Source organism: Heloderma suspectum, chromosome 2 (assembly GCF_057233095.1).
Source record: "Heloderma suspectum isolate Gila_16-S chromosome 2, 16-S_ref, whole genome shotgun sequence".
In the NCBI taxonomy this organism is placed as follows: Eukaryota; Metazoa; Chordata; class Lepidosauria; order Squamata; family Helodermatidae; genus Heloderma; species Heloderma suspectum.
Genome location: NC_139459.1, coordinates 216,241,949 through 216,261,369, shown reverse-complemented (window position 1 = coordinate 216,261,369; position 19,421 = coordinate 216,241,949). Strand labels below are relative to the sequence as shown.

The 19,421-nt window shown below is 42.3% G+C and overlaps 1 protein-coding gene across 1 annotated transcript in view; it reads left to right on the top strand.

Annotated features, from left to right (window-relative positions):
• Nucleotides 1–4,983: 4,983 nt before the first annotated feature.
• The window catches only part of CCDC57 (coiled-coil domain containing 57), a 95,413-nt gene continuing 80,975 nt past the window's right edge, over nucleotides 4,984–19,421 (top strand). The window contains exons 1-2 of the mRNA XM_084837880.1: nucleotides 4,984–5,072; nucleotides 17,731–18,139. Coding sequence (XP_084694006.1) covers nucleotides 17,739–18,139 — 401 coding nt within the window. The 5' untranslated portion in view covers nucleotides 4,984–5,072; nucleotides 17,731–17,738. The remainder of the gene's footprint in view (nucleotides 5,073–17,730; nucleotides 18,140–19,421) is intronic.

The window sequence follows — 19,421 nt, the reverse complement described above, 5'->3', positions numbered from 1 at the left end:
CCCAGCATTCCCCACCTAGCATGCCTGGCTGGGGAATGTTGGAAGTTGTAGGACTTTTTTCTGTCTAAATATGCATAGGATTGTACCTTAATGGAACCAAACTAGTTCTGAATGAAGAAACACTAGTGTTGGATAATGAAGAGTGAGAACGGCATGTTTTCTGCACTGGGGAACAAGGATATATTTTTTCCGTCCCTAATAAGATAAAAATGTGCGGTTGGTGCTGTTGAATCCTTTCTTTTCTTCTTTGCTAGAATTCTGATGCAATGTAATCCTCAGTGATCTGTCTCTGTCGCAACAAGATGGATTTAAAGCCTCATCAACTTCGTCACTCCCTGTAACTTCTCTGACTGGAAACATGACTAATTTCCTGTAGTGATTGTTCATGTTAATTTTACACAAGTTTAAACATTATGCAGACTTTGACTTGGTAGAGGAAAAACTGTCCTCCAGATATATTTTTGTACAAGGGCAGAGAGATGGGTGTTGCTTGGTGGGGAAGTGAGGAATAGTAAATGTTTCCAGGAACGTTTCTGATGCATTTCCTATTTGAAGTATTTAATTTGTGTCTTGCCTCTTAATCATATGGCTGTGGAAGGCAGCTAAGAGTGGGTTGTATCCAATATTGTCTGTCCACCAACAGAATGGAAACTGAGGACAGAACAGATTCTTCCAATCCCCTGCATACCCTCCAAAACCTCTCTAGAAAGTTGAGGGACCCTACTGAGCAGATTTGGGGGATGCAAGGGGGGGTGGAGGGGAGGCAAGCAACAGGAAGTTCCATTACATGAAAGCCACTTGTGTGACTTTGGATGTAATCCAATATATAATCACAGTACAGAGCAGTTTAAACAATTACAATAATTAGAACAGGCGACAAATAATGGCAAAATAAAACACACACAAAAAACCAGCAGCAGCAACAGCACCAGAGTCATTTGAACTCCCATGCTGGAGTTCATAGGGCTGCATTGAGTGGTTGCATGGAGCACTGGCCATGTCAAAACTTCAAATGTGTGTTGCTCCCAACACAGTATATGCGTATACCTAGTGCAAACAACAACAACAACAACAGGTTATTTATTTGGAGTATTTTATGCTGCTTTTCAGGGTTGTTGTTCTCCCAAAGTGACGTATAGAACAGGTGAGAGACAGTACAAATTAAAGGTCCTCACACCAGAACAGATGTCCAGAATTACTTTGTGAAGTTGCTCTGCCCACTTAAGCCATGGTAACAATCAAAAACATCCTTGAGGACCAAGGTCTTCAAGGCCTGCCTAAATGCCAGAGTAGAAAGGGGAAGATGTAGAACAGATCCATTGGATAGGAGTTCCAAAGATTTGGGACAACTACTGAGAAGGCTGTATCTTTAGTGCATGCCCATCTCAGTGATTTCAGTAGTGGGAAGCCACAACTGAATGCTGGCTGGGGAATGCTGGGAGTTCTAGGTCTTGTTTTCCCAAGCGTGCATAAGATTGCACCCTAAGTGACTCTTTTGTAAATGTGGTGGGCAAACTTCCATCTATGATGTAAAGTGTGATGTGGCCATATGTCTGGATGATTTGTGTAAACTTTTCCGTCTTTATTGAGGGGGAAGGATGCACTAATTGCACATTATATGCATGGTGGCACTGTGGGAGTATTCATGTTTCCCCACCATGTCTATAAAAGGACTTCTTTAGATGCTTTTATGGACTCTGTGTGTGTGTGTGTGTATGTGAAGAAGCAGAAAAAGTCAGATGATAGGGGCTAATTACACATTACACATAAATACATGTAACAGACCCCTAATTATGTTTTTTAAGATGAAAGGCAGTTTGGGAGAGAGTGTAATTTTAAGTTGAAAAGCAACAGATAATGGGGCACTTAACCTTTCCCCTTCAGCCATTTATCCATTCCAAATCACTCCCCCAAGGCATTCCAAAAGCATATTTACCCATATACTCCATTAGATTTGAATGTTGACAAATGGAGTGAGAAAACTCCATATACGCTACAAAAAAATAGATTGGTCATTAGCATTGCCATAAAGGTATATGAAAAAAACCAACATGTATGTCAAAGTATGTGACTGTGAATGTGAAGAGAAGTAGAAACAGGGCATTTGTAGAGAATCAATGGACAGAATTTGACTGGCAAAGTAGAAATTTTGCAATTCAAGTGAATGCAACATTAATGGAATTACAGAAGACAGGATATGTTGACAGGGTATTTGTGGATGATTACTATTGGTAAGGCAGGAATTAGTGAAGTAATAGGACAAAGTTGGCGGGGGCATGGGTTAATGGTCAAGCCATGACAGCAGTTGATGAGTACTTTATGTGGAGAAGTTTGGGTTGGATATTAATCAAAAAAATGTATGAGGAATACAGGTAGATAGTATGTTATGATTGTGTGATAGTTGTGTACTATGTAGGTACGTGCTTCCAGCGTGTTAGTCTGTTGCAGCAAAACCAGCAAAGTCTTGTGGCATCTCAAATAAATTCTACTTGTATTTGTTTAGGACTCAATAGGGCCCACTATTTCCCCCCCACTAAAAGTTTTAATTAGCATTGCAAATCTACACATTTGCTGCAGTGGTCACTGTCCTTGTCCTATACACACATTTAAGCTTTACATAAAAATGTCAGACAGTGATCTGGTTCACACATAACAGCAGCAGATTGTGGCTTAATTAATTAATACACAAGCCCAGCAAATTGTGGGTTAATTAATTAATTAATTAACCCACAATTTGCTGGGCTTGTGTACCACTGCCATCTTGAATATGCACACTCCGATCAGCCCGATTGGAAATTATTCCATGATAGGAGATTATTCCAAACACTATGGGGCTGTTCACATGTAATGACAACCCATCAGTTTAAAAACCCATGGGATGTCGGGGATGTGTGGATGCAGTGTGCCTGTAGTGGTCCCTGGACCACTGGATTGTTTAGCTGTAGAACAACCCAATGGTTCACCCAAGAACAAACCATGGTTTGACCACTGGGTTGTTTAGCCCCTAAACAACCCAGTGGTTCGAGTTCACACACTATGTCGTGCAACCAATGAAGGAGTTGATCATAGGTTGTGCACTAAAGTGAAGAGGCGGACACAGTGCAGGCAGCGTGCCTGTCTATCCCCTACAACCTATCCGTTTTTAACCCATGGGTTGTCGTTATGTGCAAACCAGATCTATGGGTTAATTATGAGTTAAACAACCCAGTTAACATATGATTAGTTCTTAAGCTATAGTGTCCAGATTCACATGCTACAGAATAACCTCTGATCAGGTTGATCAGAAATTGCATATTCAAAATAGTGGTGGAGCCAACTGAACACTTCAGGCATCGGATGAAGTAGATTCTAGTCCATGAAAGCTTATGCCACAATACATGTTAGAATGGAAAATGGTGCCAAGAGATTATGTAGGTACCAAGTTTCAGAGGGATTGTTGTTGTTTATTCGGTCAGTCGCTTCCAACTCTTAGTGATTTCATGGACCAGCCCATGCCAGAGCTTCCTGTCGGCCGTCGCCACCCCCAGCTCCCCCAAGGTCATCATCATCATCATTAATAACTTCAGTTAGTTATTTCTCAGGTATTCTGTCTGCAAAAGACAATACCTGTTAAATTAGATAGCACAGAGAATTTACTGAGCATAGGGGGTGTACCAGTTCTTGAACCACACTGGGTATGAAATCAAATGTATGTTTTATTAAAAATGCAAACTTTAGAGGCTTACAATATTTTAATGTAACAAACCAACAAACATAACAGGGTAATATGTTTGTTGTTGTTTATTTGGTCAGTTGCTTCCGACTCTTCATGACTTCGTGGACCAGCCCACGCCAGAGCTTCCTGTCGGCCGTCGCCACCCCCAGCTCCCCCAAGGTCGAGTCCGTCACCTCCAGAATATCATCCATCCACCTTGCCCTTGGTCGGCCCCTCTTCCTTTTGCCTTCCACTTTCCCTAGCATCAGCATCTTCTCCCGGGTATCCTGTCTTCTCATTATGTGGCCAAAGTACTTCAGTTTTGCCTTTCATATCATTCCCTCAAGTGAGCAGCCTGGCTTTATTTCCTGGAGTATGGACTGGTTTGATCTTCTTGCAGTCCAAGGCACTCTCAGAATTTTCCTCCAGCACCACAGTTCAAAAGCATCTATCTTCCTTCGCTCAGCCTTCCTTATGGTCCAGCTCTCGCAGCCATAGGTTACTACGGGGAGGTAGCTGTGTTAATTTATTCGAGCAAAAACAAGTCGTGCAGTGTCTTGAGACTATAGTCCATGGAAGCTAAGGCTATAATAAATACATCTGTCTTTAAGGTACCCTGCTACAAGGCTTTTTATAGGTTAAGCACAAGACAAATTCCATGGGGCTGGTGGAGAACGGGGTGGACGACAAAGGAGACCTTGGGAGGCAGAAGGGAAGGATATAATCTTGTGGAGAGGCTGGATAGATGTATTTTCAATACATAATGAAGGGAGCTGGTTGAGGACTCTCGCTTTTCTTCCAATGCAAAGAACAGGATCCGGGCTGCAGGGGGATGAAAAGGGTTAAACACCCCCCTTCACACACACACCACGGCCCCAATCCGCGTATGCCCCCCCCCCGTCTATTTACTTTTTAAAAACCGTTCAGCAATTGCAAGTTCCATCTCGCTGAATATGGTCCTATGTAAGGGGAGAATATAGCATTTTCCGTATAGAACTATGGAGGTAGATGCTACGCTATTATGCCATATGGATGAGGATATAAATAGGGTATTATTGATGGGATGCTGCTGGGGGACGCAAAAACCGTCAAATTGGTGGACATTCTGTTCTGGAGACGGTAGGAATTCGGACTAAGAAAATGCGGAGCTTCTGCTAGTTGTGCGATTTGAGGGACTAGATACAGTGGACCTTGACGGCGGGAGAGGGTCCTCTAGCTGCACAACGGCGGGGAGGAGTGAGGGCGGTCCCAACGGTCCGAAGAAGCTGGTGCCGGGAGGAAGTACTTTCAGGGTGCACCAGTGGCTACGGTTTGCATGGAAACGAGTCCTTCGCCGTCTCCGGGACAGCACCGTCTCTTGAAGGGAATAAGCTGTCGGGTTTGTACAATGGAAGGGGGCATTGTATGCAATGGGTTGGGTTGGTGGGTTCATGAGGGACTCTGCCAGCAGACCTTGCCCTCTCAAATCGAATGATTCCTCGCATGAAGACATCTTTCTGCATTAAACCCAGTCTCTCTCTAATCCAAATAGTATACAGTTTTAGTCAGGGAGAATTTTAGGCGGTCAGGGTGGGTTCGTGACACTAAAACATAAGCATAGGTCAGTTCCCGCTGGCTGGAGAAGGAGCCACACGCACACCCGTGTTTCAGACCACATATGATTCCTCGATTACACCTCTGTTTCTAGGTGCCCAACCACTGTTCTAAACAATTCTGGTTTCAGGTACTACTAGGTACAGATCTCTTTGGTTATAAAACAGGGTGGCACGCCTGCATTGATAACATTGCTATTGCTATTATAAGGTAAAAAAAAAAAGAAGAGCTTAATACATACTGGGAAGTTTTGTATTTTAATCTGGAATATATCTACATGTGTGGTTTTAAACCTTGCTGAGAACACCACCATGGCTGAAATCTGAAAAGCCCCCTTGCTTTCCTTTCTCCATTGAGACTTCTACAGTGCCATCAGTTAATCATGACAACAGAGGAAACTAGAGGGGAGAACGCTTGGAACCAAAATATCACAGGGAACCAAATGGAACCAAAATATCACAGGGTTGTTCACATAATGTAAATGTCTGGTGGTAACAATGCCAGTACATCCTGGATGGAGACAGAATGTGTGGACAGTAGGGGCACATGTTTTATCTTTCCAGACTTCTTTTTTCACATAGTTCTTCATTTGCCACTTGTGCATCTGTAGTAACACATGGAGCCACTCCCAGGGTTCCAAGTTTAAAATTTGTAGTTATTCACATTTTATTGAAATATTATTTGTGATCTTATACATGAACAATACACTTCCTCTCACCTATTCACCTCTGCCTACCATTCCTCTTTTACATAGGTATATTTAAACTAAACTGATAAGAATTAAATAAATAAAAATAGAAAAACAAACTCTTAATATTATACAAAACACTCCTGATTTACTGCTAAATTTCACACAATTGACTGCCCCCTCTGGCATAGCCCTTGTTTTAGACAGAGGCTATAATAATTTTGATACTGAGCTGATAGTAAAAGTTCCATGTAAAAATAATAAATACATGTAACAACACAGTTACAAGTTGATCACTTATACAGCATTCAGTGTAGACTTCAAACAATATTCTTCAGATCTTTGTTGCACTGTTGCAAAGCATCTATTTTCTTGATAACGAATGTTTTGGGAACAGAAGAGCAATGCTGGATCAGACCAAAGGCCTCTCTAATCCAGCATTTTGTTCTCACAGTGGCCAACCAGATGCCTATGAGAAGCTCACAAACAGAATATGAGTGAAATGTAGAATGTAGAAGGGGAGGGAATAGGCCAGGAGTACATGGTAGGACATAATAGCCAATCAAAGGGGCCAATGTCCCATTACAAAAGATGCACACGCCAGAGGCATCTGGGGAGGGACACCATGTATAGGTGTTTTTAGGCAAATGCTAGAAGCCTCTGAGCCAAAATGGGAGAGTTGGAGTGCTTGATTTTAAAGGAAAACCTGGATATAGTGGGCATTACAGAAACATGGTGGAGTGGAGAGAACCAGTGGGATACGGTCATCTCTGGATATAAACTCTATAGGAAGGACAGGGAAGGGCATACTGGGGGAGGGGTTGCCCGGTACGTCAAAGAGGGCATAGTGTCGAGCAGACTAGAACACCTGAAAGGGGTAGGCTTTTCCACAGAAGCACTATGGGTGACAATACCAGGCTCCAAAACTCATTTAGTACTAGGAACATGCTATCGTCCCACAGACTAGAATGCTTAGAATGACCTTGAGATGGAAAACGAGATCAGGGAGGCCTCCAAACGAGGAAGTGTTGTAATAATGGGCAACTTTAATTACCCCCACATTGATAGGATAAATGGATGTTCCAGCCATAACAAAGAGGTTAAATTTCTCAATGCCTTAAATGATTGTGCCCTAGAACAGTTGGTCGTGGAAATGACCAGAGCAGAGGCGACCTTGGATTTAATCCTAAATGGTGTTGCCAAGGTCGTAGTAAGAGATGTAAATGTTGTTGAACCAATTGGAAACAGAGATCACAGTGCTATCAGATTTAATATATATTTAAGTGGAGAATTGCCCAGGATGTCCAACACAGTCACATTAGAATTCAAAAGAGGAAACAATGAGGGAACTGGTGAAAAGGAAGTTAAATGGGGAGTCAAGATGATTAAATTCCTTCAGAATGCTTGGAGATTACTCAAAACCACAATAATAGAAGCCTAGCTAAAATGTATACCATAGGTTAAGAAAGGTAGCACCAAGTCCAAGAGGTCACTGGCATGGTTAACAAGCAGTGTTATGGGAACTATTAGAGAAAAGAGAGCTTTCTTCAGAAAATGGACGTCTTGTCCAGGTGAGGAAAACAAAAGGCAGCATAAGCTTGCACAAAGGCGATGCAGGCAGACAATAAGAGATGCAAAAAAGCAGTTTGAAGAGCATATCACTAACAGCATCAAGGCCAACAATAAAGTATTCTTTAAATATATCAGAAGCAGAAAACCATCTAGGGAGCCAGTTGGACCATTGGATGACAGTGGAGTTAAAGGAGGACAGAAGGAGGACAAGGAGATTGCAGAGAAGCTAAATAAATTATTTTCATCCGTCTTCACTGCAGAAGATATAGGACAGATACCTGTGGCCGAACTGATGCTTTCAGGAAGGGAGTCTGAGGAAGTGAGGCAAACAGTGAAGGCAAAAGATGAAGTTCTCAACCTTATTGATAAATTGAAAGCAAATAAATTACCGGGCCCAGGTGGTATCCATCCTGGAGTTCTCAAAGAACACAAATATGAAAATGCTGATCTTCTAAGCAAAATATGCAACATGTCCCTAAGATCAGCCTCTATCCCAGAGACTGGAAGATGGCCAGTGTAACACCCATTTTCAAAAAGGGATCCAGGGGGATCCAGGGAATTACAGGCTGGTTAGCTTAATGTGTGTTCCAGGTAAATTGGTTGAAGGCAATATTAAAGATAAAATTAGTAAGCACATAGAGGGACAAGCCCTGGTGAAAAAGAATCAACACAGCTTTTGCAAAGGTAAGTCCAGGCTCACTAACCTTTTAGAGTTCTTTGAGAGTGTCAGTAGACATGTAGATAGGGGTGATCCAGTTGTTGTTGTTGTTCAGTCGTTCAGTCGTGTCCGATTCTTCGTGACCGCATGGACCATAGCACGCCAGGCCTTCCTGTCCTGCGCTCTCTCCCGGAGCGTGCTCAAGTTCATATTCATTGCATCCGTGATGCTATCTAGCCATCTCATCCTCTGCCGTCCCCTTCTCCTTTTGCCTTCAGTCTTTCCCAGCATCAGGGTCTTTTCCAGGGAGTTTTCTCTTCGCATTAGGTGGCCAAAATATTTGAGCTTCAGCTTCATTATCTGTCCTTCCAATGAGCACTCAGGGTTGATTTCCTTTAGGATGGACTGATTTGACCACCTTGCAGTCCAGGGGACTCGTAAGGGTCTTCTCCAGCACCACAGTTCGAAAGCATCAATTCTTCGGCGCTCAGCCTTCCTTATAGTCCAGCTCTCACAGCCATACATTACTACTGGGAAAACCATAGCTTTGATTAGACGGACCTTTGTCGGCAAGGTGATGTCTCTGCTTCTTACTATGCTGTCTAGGTTTGCCATAGCTTTCCTCCCCAGGAGCAAGCGTCTTTTAATTTCATGGCTACAGTCACCGTCTGCGGTGATCTTGGAGCCCAAGAAAGTAAAATCTGTCACTGCTTCCATTTCTTCCCCTTCTATATGCCAGGAAGTGATGGGGCCAGATGCCATGATCTTAGTTTTTTAGACATTGTTTACTTGGACTTCCAAAAGGCTTTTGATAAAGTCCCTCACCAAAGACTCCTGAGCAAACTTAGCAGTCATGGAATAAGAGGACAGGTCCTCTTATAGATCAGTCATTGGTTAAAGAACAGAAGGCAGCGAGTAGGAATAAATGATAAATTCTCCCAATGGAGGGAAGTAAATAGTGGGGTCCCACAGGGATCTGTATTAGGACCAATGCTTTTCTTTCTGTTCATAAATGAACTGGAATTAAGAGTGAGCAGTGAAGTGGCCAAGTTTGTGGAGGCCACCAAATTATTTAGGGTCGTTAAAACAAAAAGGGATTGGGAAGAGCCCCCAAAGGATCTCTCCAAACTGGGAGAATAGGCATTTAAATGGCTAATGTGGTTCAATGTAAGGAAGTGTAAAGTGAAGCATGTTGGGGCAAATAATCCCAACTTCAAGTATAACCTGATGGGATCTGAGCTAGCGGTGACCGACCAGGAAAGAGATCTTGGGGTTGTGATGGACAGCTCAATGAAGATGTCAACCCAGTGTGCGGCTGCTGTAAAAAAAGGCAAACTCCATGTTAAGCATACATTGAAAAGGAATTGAGAATAAAAGTGCCAATATCATACTGCCCCTAAACAAATCTGTGGTGTGACCACACTTAGGATACTGTGTACAGTTCTGGTCACCACACCAAAAAATGTTATCGTAGAGCTGGCAAAAGTGCAGAAAAGGGCAACTAAAATGATCAAGGGGCTGGAGCATCTCCCCTGTGAGAGGTTACAACAGCTGGGATTGTTTAGCTTGAAAAAAAGGTGGGTAAGGGGAGACATGATAGAGGTGTACAAAATTATGCATGGTGTGGAGAATGTGGATAGGGAGACATTTTTCTCCCTCTCTCAAAATATTAGAACCCGGGGTCATCCTATGAAGCTGATCGGTGGGAGATTCGGGACAGAGAAAAGGAAATACTTCTTCACACAGCGCATTTTTAAACTATGGAACTCACTACCACAAGATGTAGTGATAGCCACAAATTTGGATGGCTTTGAAAGGGGGTTGGACAAATTCCTGGAGCAAAAGGCTATCAATGGCTGCTAGTCTTGATGGTTACGTGCTACCTCCAGTACCAGAGGCAATGAGCCTATGTACCCCAGTTGCTGGGGAACATGGGTGGGAGGGTGCTCTTGCGCTCATGACCTGCTTGTGGGTTCCTGGTCGACAGCTGGTTGGCCACTGTGTGAACAAAAAGCTGGACTAGATGGACCCTTGGTCTGATCCAGCATGGCTCTTCTTATGTTCTTAAATAGTAACCTCCTGTTCATGTTGTTGTTGTTACTGTTATTGGGCAGTATCCAATTGGACACTAGCACTAATGTAAATTATGTTGCACTGGTGCAAGGGGCCTCTAGTGCAATGCCAATAATGTTAACCTGTAGAACGGGTTTTCTGGGGAATCCTGTTGTGCCAGCTAATGCTATTGGTGTTGCACTAGAGGTCCTTTTAGTGCTAGTAGATGCTGCCCATAGTTTATTAAATTTATGGGTCACTTCCCATCACAAAAAGCAGACTTGAATTGACTTACACACACATACAGAAATCCATCATTAATAGAACAGAAATCACCTCCTCACAATCAATGTAAATACAAAAAGTGTTCATCCACAAAACACAACTCCCCTCCCTGCCCCCCGGCCAGAATGAATATCACAAAAGCAGCCCCAAACAATTGGGCCATGGTTAACATCCTGATGACTGGGCTGGTGCTGAAACTATGAGAGTATCAGTGAGCCTTCTTGGGGTGACTGTTTCATAAATGTGGGACTATAACAGAAAAGACTTGTTCCCAAACTGCCACCTCCTGAACTTTTCTTGGATGGGGCACGCATAGAAGGGCCTCTGAAGCTGTCCTCAGGGACTGAGTAGGTTCATATTGGGATAGATGGTCCTTGAGGTATTGAGGTTCTAAGCTGTGTAGGCCTTTATAGGTTAAAAACAGTACTTTGAATTTGGCCTGGAAACAAATCGGCAACCAGTGCAAGCGAGCCAAGACCAGACTTATATGTTCCCAGTCAACAACCTGGCCACTGAATTCTAGCAACTGGTGTTCCCTCACAACGTATTGGAGATAATATATAGCTATCATAAGTAAAATTATTGATAGCCTTATCCTCCAGTAGCAAACTAATTTTCTGGTGAATATTCCAGAACTGGCCTCTGGCAAGCACTGCATTCAGTTACTATTATTGAATTACATCATATAATTCACATTCCCACTACTGATACATGTGTATGGGGGTGTCTTCAACTATCCCAATTCCATGCTTTCAGAGTTTAGCAAAACCTAAAAACAAGCCTGAATTTTGTGGTAGTGCCTTTCTAAAACTTCTGCAGGCATGCCCTGGAATATAAAAGCAGGAATATAAAAGCTCTGGAATATAAAAGCCTTTCTTTGCTAATGGAAGTCATGACCTATTCAGTAGTCTTCCAATATGTGTTTCTCTTTAAAGGTATCTACTTCTTTTTAGTATGTTTGATATTTTAAAATTATTATTTTCCTATATAACCTACTGAAGGTCCACCAGCTGAGGGGCTGTAGGATTTGGTGGAAGCCCTAATATGCCAGTGGAATGCCAGATACACCACAGCCACAAAAAATATGCCAGCAGAACACCCCAAATACGTTGGTACTACACTCTGCTGGCAGAACACTCAGTTCTGCTGATGGAGATATGCTGGTGGAATGACCAAAAGGGGACAGAGTCATGGGCAGGTCATGGGCGGCACAAGGGAGGAGCATGCTTATGCTGTGTCCGATACCAGGGGTGGGCAGACGTCAAGCTTGCTGGATCTAATTTTTTTCCAGTAGAATCCCAAGGTCCACCTACTCCTAGACCCAGGCCACAATAGTGTTTGGGGAAGTATGCCATACACTTGTAGCACAATTTTTTAAAATGTTTGTTTGGAAGTAAGACCCCAGTAAGTGAGTTTTGGATTGCAGCCTTGGAAAGAACAAGGGTGCCTCTGAGCACATGCTTGTTTTCAGTGTCAAAACTGAGTTTATAGTCATGTCACACAAAAATACACTTCTGGTTTGTCCCTGAAGTTTAAGGAGCCTCATTTTTTGCCAAAGGTGGGATGGGAGAGGGAGGAAGCCTTTGAGTGATTTTGAGTGATTGTTATTGTTAAACAACTGGGATTAGAAATCCTTGTTGATTTACTACAAATCACCCGGAGATCTACCGGTAGGTCCTGTTGAACCATCTGCCCACCCCTGTTTTATATCCCTTCCATCCACAGCCATGTCCCCATTGATGGCGCACAATGTAATGGTCATGTCTCTGGGGTGCTCCCTATCCCCAGTAGCCCTGGCCAAAGTGATCCCCATCCCTCTGCTGCCCATGCCCCTAGATAAACGTACTTGGTTTGCATGACATGGGCTCCTCACTCCGCCCAGCAATATGATGCCCTGGCTACTGCTTCCTCCTTGTGTGTGTGTGTGTGTGTGTGTGTGGAGTAAAATATTTTGTTCAGGGGGTGAACTAGCAATTTCCTGAGCATGTCTGCCACTGCTTAAGCAAACGGGGTTTTGCTATGCTTGGCTGATGCCTAATTCTCTGCATTGCTTGCATGTTGGGAATGTTGGTGACATGATGGGCACATCCCCAACTTTGCCTGCACAGGTTGGCTTTCTCAGTATCCATAACACATGTGGACGTTGTTGCTGGCACAGTCCCTGGTTGGTGGGCTGTAGTGATGTTTCCTGGGACACTGTGGGTGTGCTTACCATTTTCCTTCCATTTTGTATTTTCTCAGCATGTGTTTTTCCCTTCTCTCCTGTGCTATGTATTGGATACTGCAGCCATTCTGCCATTTTTATATGTCCATTTCTTCAACTTGGATTGTGCCCACCATGATCAAAACTGCCTGGAATACTAGCCTAATCAGTGCTAAGAAGAGCAGTTATGTTACTCTTGTGATTTAATTTGCCCTTTTTATAACTGTATCCCATTGCTGGCTACTTAAAATCTTAATAGATTAATACTCTTAGCTGTTTCCTAGATATATTAATCTTCGCATGTTTAGCATAGAAAAAGATGCAAGAGTAGATTTACTCAGAACATAAAGCTCTTCAAGGAAAAAAAGCCTATCAAACATACGATTCCTATTTCAAAAGGGGAAGGAGCAAAAAGTAGTTACTGTATTGCTTCAATTTTGATCTCTTAGGACCATTAGAAAAGTCTTGTCTAAAGACTGAATTGCTAAATTTAACTAGTGAGGCATGTGTCAAGAGCTTTTTTAAAAGCCACGTATGAAAGCTTTCATACCACTTTGCATATGGCTAGCATCAAATTCTGTTTTGTTTAGTGGGGTGGGGAATTCAGTACATTTTGAAGTATGTGGGAATAAACTCCACATGAAGACATTGTTCCACACTGTTAGTTGTAGTTAGTTCCCATTGAAATTAATGGGCCTTAAGTAAATACTAACTTGTCCCGTTGATTTCAATGAGACCTACGTTAAACTAACAGTCTGCATCACAATATAGTAGGATAAGAACTGGGTCCAACAGTGTTTCTATCCTAAACAGGCCCTACCAAATAGATGATCAGCACTATCAATACTGATCATCCATCTGTGAGGGTGATCCATATAACTTTCCTCAGGGTAGTGCTTCTCTTATGGAGCTATGACATTTTCTCAGCACTCAAACTGCAGTATATTCTCCCTGGGAAAATGTGGTTCTTCCCCCAGTGAATGGTATTATGAGAGCTGTGTGGGATGTAGTTTACATTTATTTATGAATCTCAGTGCTCTCTCATACTATTCAAGCACAGGAGCACTCAAGTAATTTTAAATACATAATGTTTTAAAAAACCACCACCAAAAAGTGGTTAATACATGAAAGGTTACTTTTCTCTTCATAGTAATGCTCCGCTATTTTAACCCTTTGTTTGATTATTGTTTACTCATTTCTTTGAAAGCTTGCTGGCCCTCTCTAGCATGGGAATGCACGTGCGCGCGCACACACAAACACATGCAAACATAACACACAAATGATTAAAATGAGGAATGGTTTTCTCTTCCTTCCTTGCAAAAAGGCTATCCCATCCTCCACTAGTGGGGAAGTGATAATGTGCTGGCACTGGACCCATACTCGTGGAGGTATAGCATTAAGAGAAAAGGACGTGTTTTTTTTTAAAAATCTGGAAATGTGCTGAACATTTTTGAATCTTTAAAAAAAATAGTATGTAAACTGCTGTATCCTCATTGGAGATATTTTATCAGGCTCTTTGATCTGAAAACGCTCTCTTTCATTTGAAAAGATTAAAGAGCTATCACTGGATTGGAAAGAGACACTTATCTGATTCATTTGTTGCTGTTTCTCTTGGCTTTTACAGATGGGATAATCTGCCATAAACGACACAGAGAAACACCATGTTCTACTGGTTTTAAAGAATTACAGTAAAATGAGATGTGATAGCAGCAGAATCAACTTGGATCCTGCCAAATCTATATAAAGCTGGCATGGAGGGTAGGATGATTGAAAGCACAGCATGGGTAGGCAGGACAGGAAAGCTGACACACAAACACATCTCCACATTTTCACTCTGAATCCACTGTGCTCCAACTGTTTTTCTCCTGGTGAGGATTAGCTATACTTGGTAAAAACAGTTTGGGGGCAGCAGTTAAGGGGTGAAAAACACAGGTAGAGGGAAGGTTCAGCTTCCCCATTGCCCATGCTGCAATTTCACACATTCCCCAGAATATGGGTTGTATGGCAGACAATTTTAACCAATGTGTCTGCCACGATCATGTCCAGGCTGATCCTTAGAAAACAAGGCTGAACAACAGAATGATTGATCACAGGGATGACCAAGTAGGATTTGTTCTTAGAAATGTGGTTCCCCTTCATTGCATACATCAATGCAGGATCTAGCATCCACCAAGTGTGCAGTCCTACTTTTGGAAGGGTGTAATAACCAGTAAGGCTAACAGTTAAAATCTGATAATTCTGTGGCTGTAACAGATTAAAATGTATACAGCAAGTGTATGTTCAGGAGAACAGTTCTAAATTATGTGTAGAACCCATGATGAATAATGTAAAACAGGCTGTGTGAGTTATATAGGGTTGATGTTTTTCTTTTTATATCTTCATTATCTCATATTTCTAAAATAAAGTATTTGTTAAAAAGAGAATGAATAGTACCTTATAAAATAAATACAAATCTGTGTACAATTTAGAATTTAAATACCCTTTTAAATGCAAGAAGGAGTAACAAACAATGCAGAGAGTGAGGCTAAGGAAGATAAGTTTAAGTTTTATCCTAATATAATAACTTAACCATTCTATCTAGGCACATGCATTATGGGCTCAGCTAAAAATAAGAAGACACCAGAAAGGACCTTATGAGATATAAACTACCAAGATTACGAGATGACAATCTGTGGAATTAGATTATTTTATGAATCTTAATAATTTAGTAGGATGGTTGAGTTAGGAGAATATGAGATGAAAAATTATAACTGCATTTTGATATACATTAACTAGACCAAAATCCTTGTTTGAAATACAGTATTTTTAAAAGCATGGAGTGGACTTTTGTAGCTCTAAAGCCATGAAAGTGTATAATAGAACTCTGGTCATATCCTGAATGGTGAACATGACAGGATAAAAATTTTAAGAACTGGCTGGAAGAACCTCTTTAACATCATAAACTTATACATATTTATTCAGAAATGTCCTATTGTGTTTGTTGGGGCTTACTCCCTAGTAAGCATGTTTAGGGACTGCAGCCTGAATGTAACCCTTTAAAAATGGCCACAAGGAGATTCTGAAGTGCTTTAGTATGAATGCATTGCTGATTCCTAAAGCATGTCTAATTACAAATAAGCTGATTACCCAGGCCAGTTGCAAAAAGGCGATACACTGTTACCTGTGTTTATTTTCTGATTATCATTTTTTCTGTTGTGCTTACCTCAAGTTGTGCTGTGATATGTATTGTTCAGACTTTCTTGGTTGCACATGTAATGGCAAAAGCAGCATCCCGTACAAGGCAACCAAAATGATAAAGGGACTGGATTAACTCTCCTGTGAGAAAAGGTTGCAGTGCTTGGAGCTTTTTAACTTAGAAAAATGCAAATACTGGGACGGGGACATGATAGAAGTGTACAAAATTATGCATGGTATGGAGAAAATGGATAGAGAGACATTTTTCTTCCCTTCCCATAATACTAGAACCCAGGGTCATCCCATAAAGCTGCATGGTGGGAGATTCAGGACAGATTAAAGATAATACTTCTTCACACAGTGCATAGTTAATCTATGGAATTCGCTACCACAAAATATAGTGGCGGCCATCACATTGGAGGGCTTTAAAAAGGAATTAAACGAATTCATAGAAGATAAGGCTATCAATGGCTGCTAGTCCTGATGGTTATACGCTACCTCCAATATCAGAGGCAGGATGCCTATGTACACCAGTTGCTGGGGAATATGGATGGGAGGGTGCTGTTGCACTCATGTCCTGTTTGTGGGTTTCTCGTGGGCAGCTGGTTGGCCACAGTGCAAACAGAATGCTGCACTAGATAAGACTTTGGTCTGAACCAACATGACTTTTCTTATGTTCGTATGTCCTGGTTCCCCCTTTGGCCCTCCCAGATTTTCTTTCCCTTGGCCTCAGAAATGGAGTGGGGGGAGGGGTTCCTCCTCATCCTGTTCTGTCTTGTCTCTGTTCAGTGGAGTGAAGGCCTGAGCTCTCTCTCCCTCGGACTCCTGCAACCAGCAGAATCTTGCGAGAGTTTCCTGACTTCTCAAAAGATTTCCTATAGGCACGACTGCATGTTTGACTGCTGTCATGGGAATGGGGCTGCTGTAGCTCAACCAGTCACTCATGTGTGGCTCTAAAGAAATACATGGCTCCTTAAAGGGGCTGTGTGTGTATTCCTGCCACAATGTGGTGTTTTGTTTCTTGCACTGTCCAAAGCAGTGAGTAGGTGTGATGGGAAAGCAGCATCTGAATTGCCCCACATGGTGCAATCCCAAACAGTAATGCTAAAATCGCAGAGAACAAGAGAGAAATAAATCACATTTTAGTGGATGATAAAATTAGAAGTTTATGAAAAGCCTTCATAAAGAACAAGGTCTTGATCTGGTGCTGAAAAGGCATCAAAGTAGACACCAGGCAAACTTCCCTCCAAAACATTGCACAAGTGGGGGGCCACATCCAAAAAGGCCCTATCTCTAGTCACCAGCTACCTAACCTTTGAAGATGGGAGAGCCTGGAGAAAAGCCTCCGAGGAAGATCTTAATATGTAGGCAGGTTCATGTGGGAGTAGGCCCTTCAGAAAACTGAGTCCCAAAGGTAAGCACTAGCATATTGAATTGTGTTTGGAAACAGACCAGCAGCCAGCAAAACTGTTTAAGCACTGGCAAAATATATTCCCCTGGCCAGTCCTGATCAACAACTAGCAGCAATACTTTGAACTAACTCCAAGAAGTCTTCAAAGCCATCCCATGTACAGCACAATCCTGGACAATACGAGAATGTGGATAACAGTGGCCAGGCTAGAATCAGCTCCTTTGCAAACTAATTGATGTGCCTATTATCCATTGTACTTTTAGTTGTGGTCAGTATCTTCATAAGCTAAATATGATTATCATACACCATTTATTACATAGAACTTAAGGAGAGGAATAGATTGATGACAGAAGGAAAAATGCCTTCCTCTGCTGTAATTAATAATTCTCATCTTTCTCAGATTCAGCAATGCTACACACAGAGAAAGATTTAAATGAACTTCTTATCTGTAAAGAACAAGAACTGAAAGAGCTACAAGCTCGTCAAATCCATTTTCAGAAAACAACGCTGCAAGAAACTCAAAAGCAACTTCAAGAAATGAATAGGAAATTCAACAATTTAAAGGAAGATTTCACCTATAACCTTAAAGTTCTAGAGGAGAGAGATAGAGAGCTGGAGCGTTATGATACCTTGTTCACCCAGTTGAAAATGGTTGAAAATGCTAAACAGGCAGAGGTTAGTGACCTTAGAATACAGGTAGATAAGCTGCAGCAGGCACTTGCTCGGGAAACAAAAAAACAAGAGGCTCTGCAATACCAATATCAACAAAAGCTTAAAGAACACCAGTTAGAGTTGGAGCGGCTTCACAGGTAAGATAGATGTGATACTGTATAGCTATGATAGAAATTCAGCCTTCCAAACTCAGGTCTTTGGGTCTAGCAGTGCCTAAGTACTGAATAATTCACAATTAACTTCTCTTATTAGTGGCTATGTATTGGTTAAGGGGCCGCAGTGGCTTAGTGGTTAAGACGCTGAACTGCAGACTGGAAGGTCGGCAGGTCAGCAGTTCGAGACCCGAGTGCTGCGTGACGGAGTGAGCTCCCGTCTTCAGTCCCAGCCCCTGCCAACCTAGCAGTTCGAAAGCAAGAAATTGCAAGTAGATAAATAGGTACCGCTTCGGTGGGAAAGGTAACAGTGTTCCGTGCACCTCGGTGTTCAGTCATGCCGGCCAAATGACTACGGAAGCGTCTTCGGACAGTGCTTGCTCTTCGGCTTAGAAACAGGGATGAGCACCACACCCTAGAGTCGGACACGACTGGTTGGGGACACCTTTACCTTTTTACTTTTATTGGTTAAAGCACAGTGCATACCCGTTGTAGTAGATGTTTGTGGAAACTACTTTTTTAATGAACTTGTTGTTCTGCTAGTACAATCATCCTGAATGTCAAGATTCCCTTTTGTCCCTGCTGAACTTCAATAGCCAAATCAAAACACAGACAAGACGCTCCTATCCATGGCTCTTTAATCCTTTTACTTCAATGGGTCATACAGATGCAAATTGTCAGTAACTCACAGTCTGCAAAGGAAATGCCTTCAGGGAGTTCAAAGGGAAGCTACGAAGGTTGAAAGTTGCCCACTGTTTGAGAAAAGGCAGGCACACTATCCTAACTTAAGGGGTGGGGTGGGGATCTCCCTATATCTCGTGCGGTCTCTACGCATAGCTGTTTCCACCAAGCCAATTGGGTGGATTGCCTCAGCTCCACCCCTGCCATCTCTCTCTTGGCTCTGCGTCTGCGCCTGGCGTCTTAAGAATTCAGGCTGTCCAAGCCCCACCTCTTCCTGTTTGCTATCTCACAGGGGTGTGTGAAGAGAGGCCCTCTCCATCCAGCTGGACTATTGAAACCTGAGGAGTCTGTCTCTCCCTGTCTGGAAGAGTCTGGAAAAGTTCCTCCCCCACGTTTTGCAGTTCGTCTTCAGAATCTGACCTATTCTGCCACTGCCAATGCTCACAGGCACCCGTGACACTGAAACTTTCCCCCGCACTTTACAGTATGTGTAATATAATACATATTATATACATCAGTCAATAAGACATCTCTACTCTGAATCACTTAAATAAGATATAAACATTTTCACACTTACTTGTATATA